This window comes from Pelodiscus sinensis, chromosome 5, assembly GCF_052426305.1.
Source record: "Pelodiscus sinensis isolate ZL-2025 chromosome 5, ASM5242630v1, whole genome shotgun sequence".
NCBI classification, from domain to species: Eukaryota; Metazoa; Chordata; order Testudines; family Trionychidae; genus Pelodiscus; species Pelodiscus sinensis.
The window spans coordinates 80,282,680-80,300,424 of record NC_143056.1 but is presented as its reverse complement, the minus strand read 5'-3'; the positions used below and the strand labels follow the sequence as shown (position 1 = coordinate 80,300,424).

Sequence of the window (17,745 nt, the reverse complement as noted above, 5' to 3'; positions counted from 1 at the left end):
CTGTGTTACTCTATCTGCAGCAAAAACACTGACTCGTCCTGTGGCACCTTAAAGACAGATTTATTTGGGCACAAGCTTCCATGGGCAAAAACCCACTTCATCAGCTGCATCCAATTTATCTTGATAGTTTTACAAGAAAGACTTTGGCAGGGAGTTGGTAATGGTGATGATAAATCTGTTGAGATGAACTGTGAAAGTGTAGAATAACCCCATTTCAAGATACCAATGTAGTTTTATAATAATTTAAAAAAAAAACTTCAAGTTTGTATTAACACTGAAGTATTATTTGTATTACTGTAGCACCAAAGAGCACCAGCCATAGATTAGGACCAATAGTGCTAGACTTGATTGATATTTAAAAGTTACTAAGAAGGCTTCTGGCTGATGTAGCTACCATCAAGGAAAGCAGTGTTGTTTCAGTGGAAAGCCCCTTTTTTGGTTATGTCTATGTTACTGGATTATGCTTGCATAACTACCACTTTGACATACTTTTAGGTGCTTTACAGAGTAAGAAGATAAATTCTGACTCAAGAGCATGCAATCTTACCACAGCATTATTTCTCCCATGCACTTAGTGAGTTTGAACTATATTCTTCTTAAAAAAAAAAATCTTTCCTACAAAGAGCGAAGAAAAAGCCAACACAAAACAAAAACAGGTTTAAGTTCCAATTGCACAAGTTCATATGAAGCCAAAGAAGACTGTTTGCATGACATGAGCAGCAACATTCATCCCTAGGATGGGTAGGACCCATGGTCTTTACCAAAGGACATCAAGATGGGAGCAGCAGAGAGGCTGGCTCAAAAGGTATATAGCACCCACCAGCTGAGTCTTTTGCACAGGTTTCCAACAACATACAACCACTGATTAGCCCTCTTTTAGAGCACCCCTCCCAGAGCCTGAGACGCAGAGTCTTAAGTAGCTGCTGTACTAATATTTCGTTTTGGAGCAATCAAATCTCTCTTCACTCCACTGTCATTTTCTCATCCAATTCCTGCAAGAAAATATCAATACAGGAAACTCTTCCACAAATTGGAAATACCACCTTTTAAGCTCAATGTAAATGTAAATAATTGCGTGTGTGTGTGTGTGTGTCAAATTAACCCTCATACCTCCCAAGTAAATGATATCAGGCCTTACTCTCAGCTAAAATGTGTTGTATAAAATGCCTTCATCCAGCCAATTAGTATCTTGAAAACATAGAAGATCTCTGTAATTTATGGAGGTTCTTCAAAATGTGTGGTTCCCTATCTGTATTTGGTTATGCATGCACATCATGAACTTAAAATTCAAGCTTTCTGGTAAGTAAAGTAATTTAATTCACATCCGAGTAGTTACTCTTCACAAACGCTAAATCAAGTGTACATTGAACAGTGCAGATGAATGCCTCAAGGCTTCAAAGCAGAAAAGAAGAAGGGTGGACATTAGAATATGGATAGAGCCCACACATTTCAAAGAACATCCAGTTACAGATAGTAACCTCCATTTCTTTGAGTACTGGTCCCTGTGTGTATTCTACTGATTAATAAGCAAAATGTAAGGGTGTGTGCGTGTGCGTGTGCGTGTGTGGTGCTTCAGTCCCAGTAGCAGCATATGGAGAGAGAGCTTGAACTAATGCATATTCTTTGGAAATGGGGGCCAATAGCATTAATGCATTATGATTTGTGAGCATATGGATAGAACTCCAGATATTCGCTATAGATATCGCATGAAGAGATGCTATTGAGGTTTGTGCTCTAGTGGAATGGGCTCTCACCACACCTGGAAAAAAAAAAAAAAAACACACACACACCACTTGATAAAAAAAAAAAAAAAAAAGATGCAGCCAGAGAAACTCTGAGCAGGTCATGCAGAATGGAAGCCTGATTGGAATATCTGATCTTGTCATGTTCTTGAGTTAGTAGACACTGGAAGGGTCTGATGATGCTGATGGGAGGAAGAGCTGACATTTACAGAAAGACCAGAGACCGGAACTATCTGCATCTGTTGGGTGCTATAAGAATGCCACACTATGTCAGAGCAAATCTTCCATGTGCTTTTACTCCCATCCATCCACTACCACAAGTTACATCTGAAATGATCTGTTGAGGATCATTTGCCCCTGGAATTGCAGCCCACAAATGTCCTGGAGTAATATAGAATAAGCATCTTTGTTTGGGAGCTGAATAAATTCTAGGATGGTGTTCTTGTACCATCACCATATAAAGGCTCTTGTTCAAGATCGAACTGTGTTGTTGTCATCTCCTGCTTAAGAACATGAGAATAGCCATATGGGTAAGACCAAAGGTTCATCAGTCTCAGTAGCCCAATCTTCTGACAGTGGCCAATCCCAGGTTCTTCACAGGAAAAGAACACAACAGGTAATCAAGTGATCTATTGCCCATTCCCAGCTTCTGGCAAACAGACTAGGACCGCCATCCCTGCCTATCCTGGCTAGTAGCCACTGATTGACCTATATTCCATTAGTATAAGAAAAATCTACTGACATTGTTCATTAAACAACCCTATGCCATATATATATATATATATATATATATATATATATAGTCAAGAGTGTCATATGGTTTCTGAAACATCAATTCCCTAAATTGACTTCTTCTAGGCAGAGAGGAAGAGATTTTGGTCCACGCTGTTTATGTGAGAGTTTCATGTTGTCTGATATTATTTGGAGACAGTGAGATCAAACCAGGTGAAGGAGTACATCGGAGATGTATGTGGTTTTCCAGATAAGTTTCCTGGCCAATAGGTCTTTTGTCAGACCATGTCACATCAGGAGTGGGTGAGAGAAAAGGAACTGACATGTACTTGTTCCAAGTTCATCCACCAGACAAGAAAAGCTGTGACTTTGGTGGGAATTTTTACTATGGCATTTATGTGGTCTCTGTCTGGACAGCAGATGGATCAGAATCAGGCCTATAGGCAATGTACATGAAGATTGGTGAACGGATAAGTACAAGATGCAATGTGGCTTATAAAGGGGAAAGGAGCCCTTGACAGATTAGCTATCTGAAAAGTATCTCTCGTCACCTTGTTCATGGCTTGGACTATTTGCCTAAGGAGGTTGGTCATGCTAAGATTTAATCTAAGGTCACTTTACTATAAAGTCTATAGCACGTTAACTTTTCTTTGTTGTCACAGGGTATGTCTCCACTGCATTCCTCTTTCGAGAGAGGAATGCAAATGCAGCCAAGCGAAACTGCAAATGAAGCGCGGATTTGAATTTCCTGCGCTTCATTTGCATAATCACATCCGGACGCTATTTTGAAATAAAAAATGCTGTGTAGATGTGGTTATTTTGAAAAAAAAAACCTTCTTTTGAAATAACGGTTAAACCTCATTTTTTTAGGAGTAACGGTTATTTCGAAAAAAGGGGTTTCTTTCAAAATAACCGCAGCTACACAGCGTTTTTTATTTCAAAATAGCGGCCGGACGTGATTATGCAAATGAAACGTGGGAAATTCAAATCCGTGCTTCATTTGCAGTTTCGCTCGGCTGCATTTGCATTCCTCTCTCGAAAGAGGAATACAATGAAGACATACCCACAGATTACCAAGGCTGACAAAAGATGAAGCAAGAATGGTCATCAAATGGATCTGACTAGAGCATGTGCCAGTCAGACAAGACTATTGTTATGATGTCTCATTTGGCCCACGACCACTGAGATAGCAGCACCCGAGGTCTTCATGGAGGTTGTTAGTCCAAATGAGAGCACTCTGAACACTGATGTTCCAGTCCTATCAGACGCCTGTAAAACCTTCTGTGGATGGATGAATATTCACATGAACGTATACATCTTTCATGCCAAGAGCTGTGAAAAGCATTCCCTAGTTAATGGAAGGGATTATTGATGATACCATAATCTGGAACTCTGATTTGTTAATAAAAATATTGAATTGCTGAAGATCAAGAGTGAGTCTCCACCCTCTATTTTTCTTGGGACTATGAAATATGGGGAATAGAACCCTTTGCCTTGTTCCTAAGGTGGCACTTGTTCTACAACCTTCTCCGCATGAGAGCATTACACCTTCCTTATCTTTTATCATTAATTTATCAGCCAAATTACACATACTCTCCGACTGTTATTGTCCATACACATCCATACCAGAGACTATAACAGGTAAACTGTTAGTGCAGTTTCTCAGTGACAGACCTGTGGACCAGTGCCAGTCCTTGAGATCTCGTGACAGTTTAGGAAGGCAGCAAGCGACTCCTTCTACCTTCTGATACACAGAACACCGGAACGACATCTATGCCCCTTTTACATGTGAACAGCTCCCTTTAAAAAGGAATGGGAATTACATCCTTGCTTCACGAGAATGAACTTTTACAATCAATTCAGTGACGTGTCTACAATTAAAGCTTTTTAAATGTGGGATTTTATATGCAAAAATTCTTTGATAATTCTCCTATCCAGGTTAGACAAAACTGACCTATACAATCGGTGAAAAACGTCGCTAAATCAAGTATAAAGGAAGGTCAGTAACCCAGGCACAGAGAGGGCATATGAAGGAAGGCACTGTGACTAAGTCACATCATGTTGCAAGCCTCTTCAATTCAAGTTATTTGTCTTTTGAACAGAATTTGTTTCTATGTTCAAACAGGACAAAAGTTTCCCCATTCAACATGTCAAATTTTTTGAAGGCAAACTGAAAGGGGAAAGATCCCAGATGTAATCAGATTACTCAGGTGAGGAGATAGACTATGCCGCCTCCCCAAAAATAAGTGAGACTCCTGTTTGTGTCTGCCCCACACATTATAAAGTCATGGAACCACAACCTCTCCTAAGTCTGGACAGAATATCTGGAAGGTCTTAAATGCTTCCCTCAATGCTGAAAGCAAGCATCTCTCTGCTACTGCTATCACTCTCTCATGATCTGCTTACTCTGTTCAAAGTTCAAATTTAGTGAAGTGCCTACTAGAGATCTTTGGCTTCTCCTTCTCTACAATTTAAATTAGTTGATTCCCTACTTCCTGTTGCATGTACAATATTATCTCATGAGTGTTCTATCTAGGGAATATCAGCAACACAAGTTTTCTATCTTCTGCAATATATTTACCTGACTAAATATCTCCCCCTTTTGGGTGTTTACAACTTTGTTCACTTACAAATATCAGCAATAACTCAGATCATATTTTAATAACATGAGTCAAGACAAATCCATAGAAGATTAGAGCTGGAAGAGACCACAGGAAGTATTCTAGTCCAACCCCCTGCTCAAAACATCCTACTGAAAGCTATTATATGTGTAGCTCTTAATCTTTCCTCATAAGTTAATTGCTCTGGACTCTGATCTTTGTCACTCTCTTCTTGATTATGTTCAATTTATCAGCATCGTTATGGTAATGTCATGCACCCAACCAAATGCAATTTCCTAAGCGTGGTGCCTCCAGAGTCTAAGGTGGCACATCATTTCTGTGACAATGTTACACACACTCACTGACTGCGCTGAGTTTTGAATGTTTTGTGTGTTTCTATTCCAATTATGTTTTCTCTCATTTCCCTGTCCTTTTATTCAGAATTTCTAATATAATCTGCTTTTTCCCCACTTCACTGAGGGTACATCTACACAGTATCCTAAACTCGAAATAAGGTACACAATTTGTGCTACTCAAATTGTGTTTATTTCAAATCTATTTCGAAATAGCTTCTTTTGAAATTTGGCACACAGCACCAAATTTTTAACTAATGCACTATTTTGAGCCATCCCTTATCCCTTGTGCAATGAGATTTACCTGGATGGTGAAATAACATGCGCGTTATTTTGAAAAAAAATCAAATCAAGTGGCTTGTGTAGACGCAGGGTGGCTATTAAGGGATACCTCTGGTATCTCGAAATAGCCGAGCAGTGTAAACATAGCTTAAGGCGTTAAGAGTACACTTTTACGCCAACAAACACTTTGTTCCCAACTGGACACATTCACACCTTTATTTTTTTAAATATTACTTTACAATTGTAAATGATCTAGCTGCTTTCCAAGCAAGCCAGGACATTTCTTTGCTTCAAAGAAAACAATACCTGAAAAGTTAGACTCAGAGTAGAAGAAATAAGACATAAGCAAGACGATCAGACTGAAGATGAACACAGATTTAATACCATACACACTCACTCATACACAACTAGCCCATTTTTCTAGATCTTCACTTACGAGCTAACCCACGTGGAGCCGGGTCTGTCGCTTTGAAATGCCATGTGCAGCCCGGGACCAGATGGGAGTTTCAAAGCAGCAGTGCTGCATGGAGCCTGCGGTCAGCTGGGGACTCCCCCGCAGACACCAGGCTCCTTGTGGCCCTGCCACTTTGAAATGCCACGGGGAGTACCACGGGGAACTGCCCTCTGCTGGTCCCATGCTCCCACAGTGCTTCCACCTCTGAAGTGTAGCAACAGCTCTGGGGCTGTTGCTACACTTCAAAGGTGGAAGTGCCCTTACTGACTAATCAAATAGGCAATGCAAATTGCATTGACAATTCGAGTAGTGAATCAAAATTTTACATCCCTAGAGTGGAGTACACAAAATCTAGTAGCCTGGGCCCGCCAAGACTCTGGCATGCAAGGGGAATGTTGAGAATGTCTGTCTCCTTCTCAGCTGGGAGCTTCTTCACTTCACTCCCTGACTTTTTTCTCACTTGTGCACAGCACCAAAATAATTTTTCTGTGGGTCAGTGGCCCCCAACCCAGGAAAGGTTCCCCCACCTTGGTCTATAGGATTGTATGATAAAAATATTGTGACAAACACATTTGCTTTTTAATTAAATCTTTGCTTTTTATAAATCAAATATTGACGTGTATCATAACCACATTCAATTGAATATATTACTTACTCATGAAAATTCAAAATTCTATTTATTATAAATCCAAGGACAGAGTGAAGACACCAGAAAGTTGTGTTTCCTGAATATTTACCATACCCTATATGTTATAACAATCCATGCAAGTGAAGGGCTTTTTAACCCTCACTTGTTTATGGAGGTAACAGCAATTGAAGAATGTTACACGGGAAATGCAAAGTTAGGACTCTTTATTCACATATTAATTTGTCTCGTTTTAGGCTGCATTATTTCAGCCTCAAATTCCATCAAGAGAATGTCAACACAAGCCAAAGATACTAAGGATTTAACACTGTAGTTGGTTAACCGATTAACCGACAAGCAAAAGGTCCCAGGAGCTATCCTTGCTGCGGCTCTGCAATACTTTCCCTGCAGAGCCACAAGGCACTCGGTGAGAGCTGGGACTAAGCCAGGCTGCCTGCCCACCGGCTTCTAAAACACTTAGTGCAGAACCTCAGCAGGGATAGTTGTTAGGCCTGGCACAATTCAGGACTGAGTACTTGCAGTGATAACCCTGATCAATTAATCGTGTAGTCGACAAAATTTAACCAATTATATGCTTGTTAATGTTGCATTAAAAAGCCTCCGGCTGAGCTTACTTGATTTATATACATGGATTTTCTAAAACTACACCAAACTGTAAGGGCTAAAGTTTTCAACTGCAACTTATTGCGATCTGTGTCAAACTTTGTAATCTGTGCAACTCAAATTTACTGTAAACTGCAACTTTGTAATCTTCGTACCTCTCAGCCACCTTGCTTGTAACTTTCCCTAAGAGCATTCTCCCCTGAATGAATGGAGAGAGAGTGTTAGTGTGTTTGAAGAAGGCTTGGAACAATGGACCACATGTCAATGAGTCATCACAGTCTGGGCATGCTCCCTGCTGGATAAAGGGAAGTCTGGGCATGCTCCCTGATGACAAGGTGAACGAGTCACAGGAGCCATTCAGACATTATATAAAGAGAGGGAGCACGTGTGAGACTCTCTTTTTCCTTCCCCTGCTCCTGAGAATCTTCTCTCCAGTGTCTCTTCTCCTGACCAGCTTCCCCAGCCATGATGAGCAGACAGACCCTCCAGGATCCACATGCCTTGGCTCCTTCTGCAACCCATATGTCTGTGTAAGTGTGAGAATATCTGAGGGCAGGAATGAGTGTGTGTGTGTGAGTGTGAGTGTGAGTGTGAGTGTGAGTGTGAGTGTGAGTGTGAGTGTGAGTGTGAGTGTGAGTGTGAGTGTGAGTGTGAGTGTGAGTGTGAGAGAGATCTACTCCTCTTTAGTTTTACCTAGTGGAAATAAACCCATACTAGTGTAACCCTAGGTGGTCTCCAGTGAGAATATTTTTGGAGTAACAGTTAATATCCCTAAAAGATACTTCATTCTTTTTATACAATCATCTGAACCCTGACTGACTTTACTATGTATAGTCTGAGGTAAATTATTTCTCGTACCAATTTCTATGCAATGAAAATAAAATTAAAATGACAGTGTAAATATATATTGCAGAAGCTGTAACGTAGCTGCTTGTACATCACCAGAAGGCCTACTGAGTCTGGTTTTAAAGACCATTAAAAAATTATGTTCACTGTAGAACAGCACTTCAAAACTAGTATTTTTGTACAGCTTCGTACATTTTTCCTATAGTGTTTGTGGGTGACTTATTTAGAAGGATGTTTGCAGGTAAGCAATAGCAATAAACACTTGGTGCCAGAATTTATCCCACCATTTAAATGCTCTGGACAGAATGGAATAGTGTTATGACCATTTAATACATTCTAAATGTTTTGGCTTACACACCTGTTCTTGATATTTTCTCTTTGAGGCCTAGCTATAAGCATCCACATAATGGACAGCTGTCCTAGAATACTTTCAATGATGAGCATGACTAAATTAGGTATTTTTTATTTATAACTATCTGAAAGTTCTAATTTGGAAGTGAAAGTCATCTTCTCAAAAGTTATGTAACTTTTAACAGTAACAGTTTCCCCAGACCAAGTAACGTGAAATATAAATCTCATCCTAGATCTCATTCTTGTGGCCTTGACAGATCCAACTCAGCCTCATTGCTAAAATGGGTATAATTAGCTCCCTGTATACCCCTTTAAATAAGTTAATGTTAAACCCCTGAAGACAATACTTAACACTTTAGTTCTTCATTTTCAGCTGACAGCATTAAAACCCATTAAGTCAAAGCTAACTAGTACCAGACAAACTGAAACAGGGAAAAACGTGGAGAGTTTGTTGTTGCTGTTGTTTTTCCAATTACTTTGGTATGATCTTTACACCGCTCTTTTTAATACAAATATAGAGTATGTTGAGGGAACCGAAGAACTAGACTTTACCATTAATAACAGAATTTAGATCTTACAGAGCACCTCTCTATCTCAAAGTACTTTACAAAAGAAGGAGTATCAGCCCCATTTCATAAACCAGGAAATGGAAGCTTAGAAAGGTAAAATGATTACCTGATGCCTCTCACCCGATCAGGGCAATGAAAATATTAATGATAGCAGCTGCAGAGAACAGCTGTTAAAATACAGGAAAATCTTAACTGTTGAACAAACTACAGCAGTGCCCAAGTCTTCAGACACTGAATAGTGGGCTCCATCTTCTGGTATAGTGACGATATCACATGTAGGGAGAAACTCAAGTCCCCCTGCCCCTCACATCTGCTATATATTAGCTTGAGCTGAGAGGTCTCCAGATACATACAGAAGTTGCAGGCGTAAGTGTTGTATATAAATTCAGCTGAGTGATCTTTAATGAAATTCTTTCTGAGAAAGCTGTCCATCAGTATCGGATTTCTCCAAAATGAAAATCTTGCAGAAGAGCAACAAGTCACCAAGGGCCATGATCCAACCCATCTGACAGAAGAATGGCTGTGCTTGCTGGGGACAAGTGTGCAAAACCACATGATCATGCCAGTGATAGTCCTGAAGTGGGGAAAAAGCAGTTGCTGGACTACCTACAACTATGGTAAATTAACCAGGTTCTAAGTAATTTCCAAAACAGAGAAGAGTTAATAATAGCAAGATGACTACAATCTGCTACCTAATATAGCTTTATGGAAGCATTGTAGTAAAGGGAATTCTTTCAGCTTCTGTATATTTTTGGATAGAAATCAGACAACTTCAGATTGAAATTCTTGGCAGCACAACATTAGATGAATTTAACAGTCTAATTTCAAAGTGTTAGAAGAAAAACAAACAAACAAACAAACAAACAAACAAACCAACCAACCAACCAACCTCCACAACTCATTTACAAGGGTAAATCCTATCCATTAAGTCTTAACATTTATTTCTTGAAGCATGATTCCACAACTTACCAAAAGGGATTTCCTAAGCAATAGAGAAGCTGGCATCATCTTATCTCCTATTAAAACTCTGAGGGTATGTCTACACTACCACCCTAGTTCGAACTAGGGTGGTAATGTAGTCAACGGAGTTGCAAATGAAGCCTGGGATTTGAATTTCCCAGGCTTCATTTGCATGTTGCCGGGCGCCGCCATTTTTAAATATCCGCTAGTTCGGACTCCGTGCCCCGCGGCTACACGCAGCACGAACTAGGTAGTTCGGACTAGGCTTCCTATTCTGAACTACTGTTACTCCTCGTGGAAGTAACTCTAGTTCGGAATAGGAAGCCTAGTCCGAACTACCTAGTCCGTGCCGCGTGTAGCCGCGGGGCACAGAGTCCGAACTAGATGACATTTTAAAATGGTGGCGCCCGGCAACATGCAAATGAAGCCCGGGAAATTCAAATCCCGGGCTTCATTTGCAACTCCTGTTGACTACATTACCACCCTAGTTCGAACTAGGGTGGTAGTGTAGACATACCCTAATAGATTTAGCATACCTGGGTAAAAAAAGAATCACTTCTCTACCTGCTCACTGTCCTCCACCACAGACTTAGTTTTAACAAACAAGAAAACATTTCTACTCTTGTATTTAAGGCTGAAATCGTGTTGATTTCTTCCAAAATTAAAAAAAGTAATTGAACAAAAAAAAAAAAAATTTTTCAGGGTACTACTGAAGGTGAGGGAAATAATTTCAAAAGTGACATTCCAAAAGTTTAAAAAGACTTCTTGTACAACAACCCACAATAGGAAGTTGTGAATACATCCAAGCAAGAAGTTGTGTGAAATATATGTTTAACTGTTGTGCCATAAGCACACACAGAACTTTATAAAATAAAGGACAGGGACTGCCCAGAGTAGCTTAGAGCCAGGCAGCAAGGGATGAGAGATAAGTACATGGATATGAGGAAGGCAGTATTATGAATGTGAAAGATCATGAGGTTTTGTTTTAAGCATACATTTTATGCTTTTATAGCGATATTTGTGAATTATTCATATTAAGTTGTTTTCTATGCAACATAATTGGTCAACAGTCTGGAGAGCAGATAGGAGAGTGCAAACTAAATGCAGTTCTTCATAGACTAAACTAATTCTTGATGGATTAAAAGGAGGAGAGTGAAACTGCATAGCTCTAAGGAAGTGAGAGAACTTACTGGTACCATGTGAATCAACATAGTTTATTGCTTTAGAATACTTAAGAGTTTCAAGTACAAAAACCAGTAAGGGCACTTACCTTGCAAACAGACATGATGTTAATGTTGATAATTTTATTGATTGTCTGTAGGAAACAAATTTATAGAAAAATTATTTTGATAAATATTTAAAAAAAAACTGTTCAGGGCTCTAAGTGCCATAACAATTAAAAAAACCCAGCAGGTACTATAGGAAAAACTCCATCTCCAGCAGAAAACCTAGCATCCTTCCTACACCTTCTCTCTCTATTAGGATCAACTGTACACACACGCTGACATGAACCTAGGCTATCAGTCACTTAGAAATCTCTCCACAGACATGCAGGTAGTATATTTAGTTGTACACACACAGTAGGTGTGCTTAATTTTCTATATAATGCAAAGTGAGCATCTGATTTAAATCAAGAAGATAAGGGGGCTAATCTGGCATTCCAGATTGTGAAGTAACATTTATTCTCATTTCAGACTGCATGCTCTCAAGACTACTTTCCTGTAGTTAGGGATATAAACAAGTAGTCGAGTATACAATTAACCAATAAGCCTAGACTTACCAGTTAATCTTCTCAACTACTCCCATTTCCCATGCCTCCTTGCTGCCTCTGGTAAAAGGCAGCAAAGGAGGGGGGGGGGGGGGAAGAAGCAGGAGCCAGTGCTAGGGAAAGCCAACTTAGAAGCCAGAGGCAACAGCGAAAGGGGGGGGGGGGTAGGAGGGGAGATGGTACAGACAGGGGGTGCTGCCACGAAGCAGCCTCTGTCCACGGCAGGCTCATGCTCACTGCATTTATAGAACTGAATGCAATTATTCAACTATTCAATTAACTAATAGCTAACATGACTACCTGTAGTTATTCACACCTGCTTCTAAGAAGAGGACGAAGATAGGCACTAATAGGACAGGAAACATCTTCAAGTGTTTCTATTAAAGAAAAAAACTTGGAAGAATAAAAAAAAGGAGTGGACTGGCACCTTAACTGTTTTAATGAATGATTTTTACCTGTTTAGGACTCCTATTAATGAAAAAAAATTGAGCATACATACCAATTTGTGACACTATTATTGCATACTTATGCATCTCCACTTCTGTAAATCTGGCTTCCTAACATTCTGACCATGGAATTACATTAATCACAATTGCTTTTAGAATCCTACAGACTTTTAAATGGTCGTCACTTGCCTATGTATTGCTTAGCGTTTTAATTCACTTACCTACAAGTTTTTTAAGTTAGATGAAGATTAATTTGTTGGAAATATTGTAATGCAAGATTATCATTATTATTTAAACGGTAAACCAAAGAGAATGAATACGTCCTTTTACCTGTTTTCTGAATTATCAAAATGGGACAAGGGATGGACAAATTTCTAAAAAATATGTACATTCTGAAGCATGAAGCTTTTTGCCTTTCAGTTTTGTTTAAATTAGTATGTATAGTCCAATTTTAAAATACTTGAAGTTGTTATAATCCTCATGTTCACACAAGTATAACACCCGCAAATATGCTGTAGTTTTTCATATAGATCACTCACTTTCACTTCCTTCACCCACTTTGCACTCTTTTACTTGATTTTTTTAAAATAACTTTCAGTTGAGATTCTATCCAACAGCCATGAAATTCAGATAAAGAATCCACAGCAACTGTAGCTCTGTTACTTCTTTTTAAACACACAATTGAAATGGAAACGTGCAATTTTTTTGTATTGGAAAAAAAGATAAGCTTCTATCAGGTCTTAGAATTTCCCAATCTTATGTGTGTAAGCTTGTTAAGTCTTGAAGCTGTATTACTTACAATTACATCCAGGCTAACCCATTTAACAAGCATTTCATTCTGCGCAGAAATCTAAGTTTACTAGGAAGGTATGAAAATTGCAGAAGAGTAAAGTTAAATAAATAGCAATACTTACATTATCCAGGTCTGGAACATCAAGAAAATATTCGGGATAAGTGTATGAAGCCCCCACATTGTTGACTGAAACAAAAATAAAAAAGTTTAAATTAATTCTGCTGTCACTCCAATTAGGAAGCTTTGATGTTTTGTAATCAACAGTCTCATTGAAAAGTTAACAAAGCCACACTGAGATGTTTTATAACTTTGTGGCGTGTCACATTTCCTTTGTTATCAACACACACACATGTACCAGAAAACAAAGGGTGAACACCACACGCTTGAATATAATTTTTGAATTTTTTTTTTACCACCACATGATAAATGGTAATTGTCTTCTTCTGCAAGCCTTACTGAATTTTGCTAAACTTTATAATACAACACAGGAAACAATCCTGTAAGTGAAGTGATATAGATCTTTTTTCTTTTTAAATTTGTGGCTTATATGACAAATCATATTGAACTAAAAACAAGTTAGCGTCAACATGCTCTGTGCAAGACAGTTTGTGTTGATATGGACCATGTCAACTGGAGACCGAGGCAAGCACACAATCTACTGTCATTAACTCCATGGTCAAATGCTTGCTCGTCACAATCTTCATTTGGAGAGCTCATCCACCTTCACCCGTTGATCCTTCCACTCCCACGTCACAATTACTCTCCAGAGTTTTAATGTAGTTTAAGGCTAATTTATTGGGACCAGAAACAAGTGATCAAATTTCATGTTTAATTAAATACAAGCTAGTCATTGGAATTCTCACTAAATTTCTATTTTTATGTAATAGGAGTAAAAGCAGCCCCTGACCTAGTCCATTAGAGTGCATGAAGAGAAGGAGCAGCTAGTAACCCAGCCCCCTCTATCAGGAATGCAGTACAAACTAGGTATGTTAGATATCATGTAACTGCATACAATCTTAGAGGTTACACGACTATTCAGTAGTTCCCAGGGGCAGGGTAGGCAGCCAGTGCACTTGACCGCTGCCACCTCACGCTGCTGCCTCTGTATCTGAGGCAGGAGCGTGGGGTGGCAGCAGCCTCATCTGCGGGGGTCCAAGCTCCCCATGGACAGAGGCTGGTCTGTGGTAGCAGCCTCTGTCCACGGGTAGATTGGGCCCCACTGAGGACTGGGGCTGCTGCCATGGACCAGACTCACCACAGAAAGAGGCTGCTCTATGGAATGTGGAACAACTTCTTTTCACGGGGAGCTCGGACCCTCCACAGACAGGGGCTGCTGTCATAGACCAGCCTCTGTCTGTGGTGAGCCCAGGCTGCCATGGATAGAGGATGCTTTGCAACAACCTACCCTACCCCACCCACTTTTACGCCAACTACACCCCCAGCACTCCCTGCTGCCTCCCCTCCTGCCCCTGCTGCCTCTGTAGGAGGAAGTATTGGGGGGGAGGCAGGGGGAAGGCAGGTCCACAGAAACAGCATGCACTGGGAACCTGCTTAAAATCCAGCTCCCTGTATGTACTGGCTCCAGCCTGCTCCCCTCACCGTCTGTGTTGTTGCTGCCTCTATCAGAGGCAGCAGTGTGCATGGCGGGAAATAGGCAGATCTGGTGCTCGTGGGGAGCCTACTTAAAAGCCAGTTCCCGCTCCCCTGACCCTTGCCGCCTCTAATACAGAGGCAGTGGGCCAGGTTGGGGGGAGGGAATGCGTATAGTTGACAAGATTAATCGATAAACACAGGCTTATCAGCTAATCATGCAGTCTACTGCATATTGACATCTCTAGTACAAACACATCTCGAGTACAAACACTTTAGGCAAAACTAACTGTGAAAGGCACTGCATTTTTAATTTTAAAAATTCTTTACTTTTAAAAATGATAAAAATAATTAGGGATTAATTCTTTTAACATGCACTTTCATCCTTCCCACCCCCAGATCAATCTTCCTGACAGAACTTGTACCAAGTTCACAGAGAAACAATTGTGTAACTCACTTGAATGAAATGAAAAGACCAGGGACACATCCGAATCCCTGGCAACATCCAATGTGAAAACTGTTTAGTTTTTGAAAGAGTAAATGTGCCAGTTGCCCTACTGCATTTAGCAGAAGTCTATTTCCCTCCCAAACTCAGTTACCTGGAGCAAGTGCTCCAGAGTACCAATTGTTTAGGAGCAGAACCACCGTGATAAATTAATCTTGTAATTCTTTAAAAAAATAAAACGCAGTGCGTGCACACATACAGTTTATAGCAGAGGGGAGATTTAGAAAGTGAAACACAATGGCCAAATTAACACCAGTCCCATGTCAACAGTTGCTGTGTGAGGACAGTAGATGGCAGAAGTAACTAACATGCAATCTGCAAACTCATCGAAGGCACTCTGAAAGAGCATAAATAGCTTGGGGGTGGAAGAAGTACGAATAGGAGTGCAGGAGAAATCTCATTAATGACAATCTTCCTACATTGAACAGTCCATGTTTTTGACAAAGCTTATCTGTTTTTTGAAAGGGGTTGTGTTTTGCTTTCTCTGTGTATTCAAAAGGCTCATTACACGGGGATTCACCATAAAGCAAACTGATCCACAAGTTGTTTTCACACTCTTCAGATGTGTGAAATCTCCCCCCATTGGCCACATTTAAAATTAATTGAAAAATCTGTGAATTGCTTAAAACTAATTTTTGAATCCATTATTTTAGACTCGTTCTCAGATATGAAGCCAATATTCATACTGTAGTAATCTAAATACACTAACAAATCATGGAAAACTTCTAATCCCACTCAAACAATACTACTTTTGTCCTATATATTCTAAATTTCTACTTTATTAGGGTAAACATTAGCATAAAAACAGTATCTTTGTTTCATATACATTTATTTGCTGTTAATCTTACTGAACATGTCTATACTTCAGTGTAAACCTAGGGTTCAAACTCAGGCTTGTGCCTAAAGCCACTTCCAATTACACATGCATTATGCTAATCCACATCTTGAACCCAGAATTCCAAAGACCCACAGAGGTGGAGGGCCTAACCTGAGTCCATCTGCAACTCAGGGTACTAGACCTATTGCTTTGCAGTGCTGATGCAGCCACACTGGACTCTCGGCAGACTTCCAGGCACAAGTATCCCATAATTCCACACACTCCAACTTTCTTTGTCCTATGAACAGTCAAGTTTTTCCAGATTGCAACATGAACAACAGGCAAGTGTGGCCATCTTTTGAGAGCAACTCATAGACTGGCATATTGTGGCTGGACTTGTACTCACATAATGCAGCGTAGAAACTGGAGGCCCAGGTTGGAACCCAGTATTCACTAATTCTTAGCCTGGGGTTATAAATGAGTACAGATTCTCAAGCAAGTCCTATATATTAACATACCCAGCATCTGCTAACTTGAATTCCACTAACAACGAAGCCACGTCTCCACTTGCCGCGCTGGAGATTTATGTTCTGGTGTTTGATCTGGCAGATCTAATTAAGACCCACTAAATTGAATGTTGAGGGCAGCTTTGGTCGGCAAAAGTATTCCTCAGTTACCATGAGTAAGTAGCAGAAAGGAGCATTTACTGCCATCCATCTCCCTCTGTGAAGATGGTGCCAAGGTCGACTTACGATAAGCTGACTCCAGTTACGTATTTTATGTAGCTGGAGTTGCGTGCCTTAACCTGACCTTCCAGGTCTAGTGTAGACTTGGCCTCAGTTTGACATACCTACAGAAGTACCATAGTTAGTTCCCATCGACACAGCATTTGACACTTCTATAGTGCTTTACTACAGGATCCTAAAACACTATGCTATTAACATATTAACAGCATTGTTTAAATGCATTCATCTTTGAGGTTGGAGTTTATGTAGGAGAAGGGAAATTTGCAGACCAACGGCACTGAAGCAAACATTTTTTCTGAGAAGTATTATGGCATCTTTACTGTACATGCAACTGAGACAAAAGGTTGCATTTTAAGATTGCCTGAAAAATAATTTCCATGTCAAGGATATTAAAAATGTGGAGGAAACTGACAGAAGATTAGTTGTAGCAGAGGTTATTAAACTTCATTCCATGACCGACTCAAGTACACCTCTCCTATTCAAAGATCTCCAAACCCCATTAGAGAATCTACTTACCCATGTAAATTTCTTTAAAAGAATCCTAAAAATACACTAGCTGAAAATGAAGGTAACAGGCTCACAAGGCTCAGAATAAATGGTTATAAAACTGCAGTGCAGATTTTCGGGCTTGGGCTGGAGCCTGGCCCTTGGTCCTGGAGCTGAAGCTCCAGTGCCAAAGTCTACACTGCAGTTTATAGTCCTGCAGCTGAGCCCCATAAGCTCAAGTCAGCTGACATGGACCAGTGATTAGTATTTTACTGCAGTATAGACATACCTTCAGAGACGTACATTTTTTAACAGTATTAGCATAAGGAGGAGGAACAAAATGTTGCCACCTTTCACCCTAATTATAAAAAATTTCTGGCCACAGTTAATCTATTTTTAGGCAGACACACCTCAGGGTAGAATGAAGAGTTATGGACAGAATTCTTTAGGATTTTT

General features: G+C 39.9%; 1 protein-coding gene across 2 annotated transcripts in view; it reads right to left on the bottom strand.

The window, feature by feature from the left end:
- The window catches only part of HSD17B12 (hydroxysteroid 17-beta dehydrogenase 12), a 156,843-nt gene that overhangs the window by 45,382 nt on the left and 93,716 nt on the right, over window positions 1-17,745 (bottom strand). For both annotated transcript variants that reach the window (XM_089778549.1, XM_075927517.2), the window contains 2 exons: window positions 13,267-13,331; window positions 11,409-11,453 (listed from right to left, as the gene is read on the bottom strand). In XM_089778549.1, coding sequence (XP_089634675.1) covers window positions 11,409-11,453; window positions 13,267-13,331 — 110 coding nt within the window. The remainder of the gene's footprint in view (window positions 1-11,408; window positions 11,454-13,266; window positions 13,332-17,745) is intronic.